We start from the raw sequence: 9,199 nt of genomic DNA, 5'->3' as shown, positions 1-9,199 counted from the left end.
GAGCATATACGTGAAAAGCTTGGAGTAGCTCCAATGGAAGATAAGATTAGGGAGAGTTAGCTTAGATATTTTGGTCACATTAAACGAAGACCTTTCGATGACCTAGTTAGGAAAGTTGAGGTATTAGATTTGACTTATGTTAAGATAGGTAGAGGTAGACCAAAAAAGACTTGGTTAGAAAATATTATAAATGATCTTTCTTTATTAGATTTAAATGTGACTTTGACTTTTATCCATACACAATGGCGAGAAAGGATTCTTGTACCCGACCCACGTAGTCAGACAAATGCTTGTTGTTGTTGTTGTTATATATATATATATATATATATATATATAATTATTGTAAGTTCATGGAATTAGACTCATAAAAATTTTTTATTTTTAATTTTATTTATCTCAAAGAATGTGATTTTGATTCTAACGTATAAATGATAAATTAGAAATAAAATTTAGAAAATAAATATTTTTATCATGATATATATATAGCTTGGTGTCTAAATCCTCATTTAATAATAAAAAATGTTTTATATCATCATTTTATTTATAATATATGCCCAACTTGTTTAATATGGGGCTCCTTCGCTTAGTGGGAGCTGTGAGTGGGCCATTACCATTTCCACCGTTCCTTTTCACGAGCCAGACCAGCTTCCTGATTTGAAATCCAGATAAGCATTAGGTCCAACTCGACCGTTGCAACCGCTCTCCGCTCTTTCCTCTCTCTCTTCCTGCGATTTCGAAGCCTAGGAAAAAGAAAAATTGTTTATAAAACTCCTTCCAAACAGCTCTTCTTCTTCACCATTAGATTCCTCTAGCTTGATTTCCACCTTGACCTTGGAGAACGCCATGGATGCAGAGCTTCCAGTTTTCACCCAGGAAGAGATGGCCATCGACGAAGCTCAGGGATTCCCCAAGGCCTATGGCCTGCTCTGTAAAAACTCAGTGACCATTAGCCCTTTCGCTCATGGACCTCCCCATTCCTTCATTCCATATGCCTTGCAGTCTCAAGAGGTTTGCTCTTAATCTTCTTTCTCTAATTCCTTACAGAAGGAATGATCTTTCTTACTGTGCAGGTTTTAAAAGTCAAGAAATTGAACCAGATGTTCCCCATCATTGATCCCGAAGCTTGCTCTTTTGAGAATCTGAGAAGTTATGTCGATTTCCTCTGGGAGAAACTTGATCATCTCGGGTAAGACTGACCGACACAGCTCGATTTTGACTAGTATGTTCTTCATAACTGTTGTTACATATGCAGCTAAAATGCTTGTTGTTTTGTTTTCCAGGAATGCTGAATTCGAACCTGCTTTGTTTCGAGTAGATTGTTTTGGAAATGTAGTCTACCGTAACGCTGATCCGGCTTCTCCTCTTGCTTGGGACATTGATCACTGGTTTCCTTGCTCAAGTACATTAATCACTCATTTTGTCTGTTTAGTTCAGTTGGATCAACGATTAATAAATCCCATTTAATCGCAACTTGCAGGAGGAGGTAAAACAGTACCAAGTAATTTGAGGATACTACAGAGGCAAGTGTGTAAAAAGAAGAAGAACAAGTTGGATTTCCTAATTCCATGGTGGGATCTTCAGCTGGGCATCTCAGTAAACCAATTTCTATCTATATTTGGCTCAAGGAACTTAGATTTCAGGTGAGTTTCATAATTTTTTTTTTTTGTAATTTCTCCTCCAATTTTGTCATAAGTAAACTTGGTTTTTAACATCAGATAGTAATGTATCTCAATATATTGCAGGCGTAGAGCATTCTCCTTCTTCTTCCCAGACGGAGGAGGCGAGGAACTTAATTGTTTGCAGAATTTATATTTACATAGTTTCACTCAAAAATTCACTGATGCCAAAAGTAAACAAGGACTAGCTGCAGTCACAACTTTATTGTCACAAAATAGTTCTGACAGAATGGTACTGAAGTCTGTTGATCTTAATAAATCCTTGAGGCAAAACTCTCCTTTCCCTGGTTAGTAGAAGCAAACACGTCATTTCTATTTCCTTCTTATTTTGTGGCTATACTTAGTTATTTCCTCGTAGCATCAATGAAATCATTTCATAAAGAAGATGTTGCCAACCAAGAACTTCGAAGACTTAGATCATGTATCTCAAAAGAAAATAATCAACCTCTGGTGGATGATCATGAGAGCAATCCATATCTAACAATTTCACAAGCAAGGGACTCATTGAGGCAGAGAAAAGAGGCAAGAAAGTTACAAGCAGAGATTAGTCAGCTGGATGAAAAATTGAATGAACTGAAGCAGAAGAGTTATCTTGAGCGACTTACACTTAAAGAGTTGGAAGCAGAGATAGTAAAGAGGAGAAAAAGAGTAGAGAAGTGCAGACAATTGTCGGAAGCCCAGGCCTGCTACCATTCCCTCCTGGAAAAGATGATGAAGGATGCCATGAACCAGTAAGCTAGAACAATTAGAACCTTGTTTCCTCGATTGAGTATCTACTTATTTTGCTAACATTTACAATAGTCGTTTTTAGCTTTTTGCTTGCTAACATCTTGAAATCATAAATTTCTAAAGGCATCAATAAACTAATACTTGTATATTTGCTAAAAGACATTATATAGCTGATATTAAACAAAAAAATAACTTTTATATTCTTTAATCAAGATATTATCAAATCAAACGCACTCCATCTGATTTGATAGATAGCACCATTGTCTATATAATATTTCTATATATATATAACAAGTGAAAATGTTTTGTATTGTTAATCTCTAAATTGTTTTGATTTAGGACTGTTGTTTACAAGGAGCAACTAAGACTAAATCAGGCGAAATCAAATACTATAATGGCCAGATTGGAGGCACAAAGAGCTGGCCGTGATGCTTCTGAGAATGCGCTCCGCAGAAAATGCAAACAAAGAGATGAACTGGAGGTACATGCCATAGCTTGCTCTGAACAAGGCCCAAAAAAATCACAAATATCTGATGATTTCCAGGAGAACAACAATAGTTTATCATCAACCAAGAGAGTAAGGAGGCCAACAAAAAAGAAACTGAGAGTGTTTCTTGAAGAGGAACAAAAGGCTTTTGAGGCTGGCATCTCTCTATCTTTTGATGACCAAGAAGAGTTGGAAGAAAGTACGAGCAATGCTAATGACGAGGAAGATCATTGTCAAACAAGTAAGGCAAACAAAATCAAAGATGACATTCTCCTTAATAGTAAACTAAAAGGCATTGCTTTAGGAGAGGAATCATACGAAAGAACTAACGACCAGAAGAGGCAGATTTCATATCCTTATAGTTCATTAGACATTGTGGAAGGGGATGGTACAAATTTGTTTTCTAAGAATAAAAATTTGAATGTCAGCAACAAGCTTAAGCAAATTCAACATAGGGAGCTCAATGTTATCAAGACTAACAAATCCTGCAAAAAGAACAATGACCCTGAGAACCATACATCATTCCCTTCCCACTCATCCTACAATGTTAAGGGACTTGATGCAATTTTAGTTAGCAACAAGCTAAAGGAAGTTCAAAAGAGAGGGCTTGAAGCTATCAAGTTGAATGAATCACAAAAACAATGGAATCTTCACTCAAGCTCACATGAACAGCAAGAAGAGAATATAGAATTTCAGAACCGAGTTGGAAAGGTTAATGTAGAAAAATGGCTTCAGATTCTGTTACAGAACGCAAAGGAAGGTTCACCATACTCAGGTTCACACCCAGCTCCAAGGAAATTTGATAAACCAACAATCAACACCAATATTGAAATCAAACAGAATGAAATCGAGCCAATTACAATTACTAATGCAAGAGAGAAACAATGTTCTGACAAAATGGATTCAGAAAAGAGATTTAATACTACTGGAAGTGCTTGGAATGTTGCAAGTACAAGTAGGAAGAGTTCTAAAGTAGAGGACAATGAGGAAATCAAAGCTGATTCACCAAAATGTGAGAGTTCAAGAAGGTTTTTATCATTCCTTTCATCTCCTGCAAAAATATGGCGGATGAGAAAGGGAGTTGAATGGATGAGAAGGAAACCAAAGTTTACAAGTGATGATGAAGATGTTAATCTAAGTTGCAATTTCATGAATAGCAACATGATCAGCAACATTGTCTCAAAAACAACCAAGAAAGAATCAAAGAAATGAGATTTTGTTGTGTATATTCTGAATCGTTTTTCTTTTGATGATTTATTTGTAGTCATGACTGTTTCCATGCCTGAATCAAAATAACATTTGCTATGAATTTATCACATGTTCTGATCATCAACTTGCATCGTTTGTTGACATACATTCGATAATGCATAAGTCAATCTAATTTCGTTTGTAATCAAATTTTTGTTTGGTTGACTTGGTGAAACTTATCTGAGGTGTAGATTAGGGAAAACTCTTAACCTGTATCCAACTCATCTAAGTTCTATTTTGGGGAAAAGCTCATGACAGGCTTGGTAATTAGCCCGCCCAAATTCAACTTGTTTGTTAATTAAATAAGTGGAGATTGAAACATTTGTTCTAACTTATTTACTTAATGAACAAAATGCAAACACAAATAGCTCAATTGATTCACTTCTACAAGAGCTTGATATATACAAATATTATTTATATATACACATAAATTTCTTTTTACTAGTATATTTTATTATTAGCTAGCTATTTGCTCTAAAAATCATTGGCAATATCTTGTTTAAAATTCTATGATGCTTAAAAATTATCACACTAAGAAATTTTCAAATATTTTTATGTATTTCATAATTGATATATAACTTATCATTAATACTCAATTCCATAATAAAAACTAGCTTATTGATGAATTTGAGTCCATTGATATTTTCCATGATAAGTTTTTCTTACTGTTTTTTAAAGCAAATTTTTAGTAAACAATTAAAATTTTTGTACTAAAAATCACTTTAAGAAACAGTACGAAAACTGTCCCAAACAAAGACTATTCAGAATTGAATGTGTTGTGTCACTGTTTCTTCTAATCAAGAGTTTCCAGATCTGAGCTTATCAGCAGCATTTAATTCTCCCCTTCTCATTTGCATAGCATAAAAAACTCAAAAGGATGGAAAAAATTGAGGAAAATGAGAGCAATTCATAATTCGTATAGACAATCTATTCAATACAACATCAATGAATATGTGCAGATGGTGATAGTGAAGGCAGCACCAATCACAACAATAATGGCCGCTACTTGTGACGACAAAATGAGCAGACGTGACTGCAACGAAATATTGTCAGTCAAGTAGACCACGACGATGTATTCTGCTAAAGATGGTGTTCGTCGACAGCAGATCAAAGATGCTAAGTTCCAGAGGATTTAGAATTGCATGAGAGCTCAAATTTCTTCACATCTTTTGATTGATAATACGAATATACCATTTCATAAAAAAGATCTCGCAGGCATGTTTGTGGTGCCAAATAAAAATGTTGACAAAACAAGAGAGAGTATTGGAGATTTTTAACAGCTTAGATAAGTCTGAAGGTTTCGGCATAGATTGAATGTTAAAAAGTGCGCATCAACGTGATGAAAGGTCGTCGATGAATTGCTCGCAGTGTATGAGGCCATGGTCGATCGGTCAGGAGACCCCTTTGTTCTTGGCAGCCGCAGCCACTGGTTCATGAACTTTGTAGTTTTTAAATCCAAATCTTCTACATAACAACAACATCAAGCCTTTTATGCGGGGTCTGCGGCTACATGAATCGTTTTTCTTCACCATGCTCGGTTAAAAGTTAAATTCTCATTTAAACAAAATAAAGAAATGTCATTTCTAATATTTTCTAATCACGTCTTTTTAGGCCTACTTCTATCTTTTTTATCATAAGTCAAATCTAATACATCTACTTTCCTAACCGGGTCATTGGAAGACCGTTGTTTTATGTGAGAAAACCATCTAAGGCGACTCTCCTAATCTTATCTTCCATTGAAACTACTCTAACCTTTTCATTTATATGCTCATTTTGAATCCTGTCTCTAAAAGTAAAGCTACTCATATATCCACCTAAGCATCCTCATCTCTGCAACACTTAGCTTAATATTATGTTTCTCTTTTAATGGCCAACATTCTGCACCATAAAACATAATATCGTAGAGTGAAGCCAAATATTAAGGTTCTGTTTGGAAAACGACTGCAATGACTTATAAAGTGTATTCTGAAGTTACTGTAGAGAAAATAAATTTACTATTATGGCTGCAGAAAGTTGATTTTAACGACGTAAATTTTTGAAAAATAACGAGAAAATAGTACTCAAACGAAGTTGCAAATGTTATTTAAAAAACAAAGCAATCAGATAGTTGTTCCAAAATGATCATAAATTATTCTTTATTAATTTCTTTGAAATGCAAAATTTTCATCAAGATCTGCAATTTTAAATAATTAGAAAATAATTTTTAGTCCTGCTACAGTGTTATTATTAGCAAAACACTGCTGATGAGTTGACATCCCTATTGAAAATTAAGTGATTAGATTTAATAAACAATCAAGTTAGGAAATTAAATTTGAAAAAACCAACTATATGAAAATATTTTGAAAAAAAAAATGATTATAATAAAATTTTAAATGATTTGATTATATGAATATTAATTAATTAATTATATTTTGAATTTTGTTTTTCCAAATAATTAAGAAGTTTTAAAATTATCATTAACAAGTTTTAATAGTACATTACAACTAAATTTTGTCAATTAAAATCTTCAGTTCTTTTTTTTCTTAATTACAAATACATCAATTTTTTTTTAGTTAAGCATAATACATCGTTTCTGATATTTTTATGATTTTAAGTATAATTAAAAAAAAAAAGAACAACAATAAAATAATTTAAAATATTAGACTTCATTTTAAATAATTTTTTTTCTATTATAAACAATAACTTTTTAACACGAAATTGTTTATGAGTTAAAAAATAATAGTAAAAATGTGTCTCAAATTAAGTCTTAGATTTCATTTATTTTAGGACAACTAATTTACTATTTTTTGAAGTAATTTTTTTTTAAATTTAACTAAAAATCATTTTAAAAATAATAAAAAATCTCTCAAATATATATCAAATTTTTTATAGTTTTACGGCAGAGAAATAAAATATTAAAATAAATTAAAAATATTTTCCTTTATATATATAACGACCCCCAAATCATTTCTCCCATCATCGTTGGCATTAGCCAGGTGTCCGACCTCTCCTCTATAAGCAGGCCGAGGAGGAAAGAGAAACAACCCCTCTTCTTTCTATCTGCACGATTCAATATGGACGAGAGTTCGTACGGTCAGGAATCAAGCGCCAACAAATCGATCTCGACATCGCCGGAGATCGATGGCCTCCTAGCCGGCGTCGGATATGCTATTCGCCCCTCCGATCTCCCTCACGTTGCCGAGCGCCTCGAGAAGCTCGATTCTGCCATAATAGCAGCCGCCGCAGCCGGCCTCCCGCCGGAATTTCTCTGCTCTGACGCCGTCCATTACAATCCCTCCGATCTCGCTGCCTGGGTGGACTCCATGTCCATGCTTACCTCCTTATCTTCCCCCCCAACCCACCCCGCTACCGCACCTTGGCCGGTCCAGATCTACGCTCCTGCCCCTCTTTCTACACCCACCGTTGATCTCCTCGCTCCAGAGGACGCTGGTATCAACCTTGTTCACCTCCTCATGTCCTGCGCGGACTCAATCCATCGCGATGACCATCCATCCGCTTCAAACCTAATCCACGAGATGCAGATCCTGCTTCCACGGGTCGGCACAGCATTTGGCATCGGGAAGGTCGCTGCCTACTTCATCGACGCCCTCGACCGCCGCCTCCGATCTCGACCTTCGCCGCCGGCCGAGGACGAGATACTTTACCACTATTTCTACGAATCCAGTCCCTATCTCAGGTTCGCTCACTTAACCGCGAACCAGGCGATTCTCGAATCATTCAACGGCTTTGATCGTGTCCACGTCATCGATCTAAACCTGAAGCACGGCCTCCAGTGGCCCGCGCTGATCCAAGCCCTTGCCCTTAGGCCAGGCGGTCCGCCGTTTATCCGGCTCACCGGTTTCGGGCCGCCAGCGATCTGCGAGGTCGGCCGGCGGCTCGCGGACTTTGCCCGGTCCGTTAACGTGCCGTTCTCCTTCACCCTACTAGATGAAATCCAGCCGAACTTGCTCCGAGTTGAACCAGGTGAAACGGTGGCGGTCAACTCCGTTTTACAGCTCCACCAGTTTCTCTCTGACCCGGGTTCTCCCGGCCCGATCGATTCGGTGCTAAGCTGGGTCAAGGCACTCCGGCCCAGGATCGTGACTGTGGTCGAACAGGAAGCGGACCACAACCGTCCCGGCTTTCTCGACCGGTTCACTGAAGCGTTGTTCTACTACTCAACTGTGTTCGACTCGTTAGAATCCGCTGCAGCCGGTGCCGGACCGGAGGTTTACTTGCAGAAGGAGATCTGCAACATAGTTTGCTGTGATGGGGAGGAAAGGGTCGAGCGGCACGAGCCGCTGGCGAGTTGGAGAGCTCGCTTCGGCCGGGCAGGGCTTTGGCCCGTTCCTCATGGTTCGAGCGCATTCCGGCAGGCGAGCATGCTACTGACGCTCTTTCCCGGTGAAGGATACAGCATCGAGGAGGTGGAAGGATGCCTGACGTTGAGCTGGCACGGGCGGGCCGTCATCTCGGCGTCGGCATGGCACTGCGGCGATGGCGTAGATGCGCCGCCGCTGGCCGGCAATATTTTTTTTAATGGGTATAGCGGTTCTGACCGGCGAGAGTAGTGTAAGTAATCGTTGTCTTGGTGGAATTGGTTCCAAAGAGAGAACCTAGTTTGTAATGTGAAGTTGTGAAATGTTAATAGAAATTGTAATTATCCTCTTTTTTTTTGTACTAAACATGCCAAATATTTTTTAGGGTATTCTATTGTTGATTTGTTAGAATTTTTGCTGAATGGAGAGAGAGAGAGTTTAATATTTTTATTTTGTATCAAAATCTATTATGTATACATAGGTAAAAGAAGAGTGTAAGAATTCTAAGAACCATCAGAGTTTTACACAAAAGATCTAGGAAAGGGAAAATCATTAGATGCGGACTAGTTAAAACAAATATACTAGTACTTATCATCAATTATAAATAATTTCATTTCTCGCAAGAATGCATTGATTCAATGTAGTAAAAATACATTGTATAGAATTTTGATGAACTCATTGACATGAGAGTTGTCTTTAAGAGACTATTCACTTGTTTATTTAGTCATACTTTTTTCAGAAAATGAGATTAGAGACCAAAA

At 37.1% G+C, this 9,199-nt stretch overlaps 2 protein-coding genes across 2 annotated transcripts; both read left to right on the top strand.

Moving 5' to 3' along the window:
- The first annotated feature begins 672 nt into the window (after nt 1–672).
- LOC110101856 lies at nt 673–4,197 on the top strand. Its single transcript, XM_020829926.2, has 7 exons — nt 673–1,008; nt 1,071–1,186; nt 1,281–1,399; nt 1,478–1,640; nt 1,743–1,963; nt 2,035–2,407; nt 2,745–4,197. The coding sequence occupies exons 1-7, from the start codon at nt 844–846 to the stop codon at nt 4,102–4,104; spliced, it is 2,517 nt and encodes an 838-aa protein (XP_020685585.1). The 5' UTR covers nt 673–843; the 3' UTR covers nt 4,105–4,197.
- A 2,891-nt stretch (nt 4,198–7,088) lies between these two features.
- Nucleotides 7,089–8,830, top strand: LOC110101942 (DELLA protein GAI1). The gene has a single exon (XM_020830052.2). The coding sequence runs from the start codon at nt 7,194–7,196 to the stop codon at nt 8,688–8,690; it is 1,497 nt and encodes a 498-aa protein (XP_020685711.1). The 5' UTR covers nt 7,089–7,193; the 3' UTR covers nt 8,691–8,830.
- The last annotated feature ends 369 nt before the right edge of the window (nt 8,831–9,199 follow it).

Source organism: Dendrobium catenatum, unplaced genomic scaffold (assembly GCF_001605985.2).
Source record: "Dendrobium catenatum unplaced genomic scaffold, ASM160598v2 fragScaff_scaffold_974, whole genome shotgun sequence".
NCBI classification, from domain to species: Eukaryota; Viridiplantae; Streptophyta; class Magnoliopsida; order Asparagales; family Orchidaceae; genus Dendrobium; species Dendrobium catenatum.
Note: the sequence above shows the minus strand (reverse complement) of the source record. Positions and strands in the feature narration are given on the sequence as shown.

Coding starts and splice junctions, on each gene's coding strand:
- LOC110101856 (XM_020829926.2), top strand. CDS start 844: ATGGATGCAGAGCTTCCAGTTTTCACCCAGGAAGAGATGGCCATCGAC. Junction 1,964..2,034: donor GCAAAACTCTCCTTTCCCTG/GTTAGTAGAAGC, acceptor ATTTCCTCGTAG/CATCAATGAAATCATTTCAT. Junction 2,408..2,744: donor ATGAAGGATGCCATGAACCA/GTAAGCTAGAAC, acceptor GTTTTGATTTAG/GACTGTTGTTTACAAGGAGC.
- LOC110101942 (XM_020830052.2), top strand. CDS start 7,194: ATGGACGAGAGTTCGTACGGTCAGGAATCAAGCGCCAACAAATCGATC.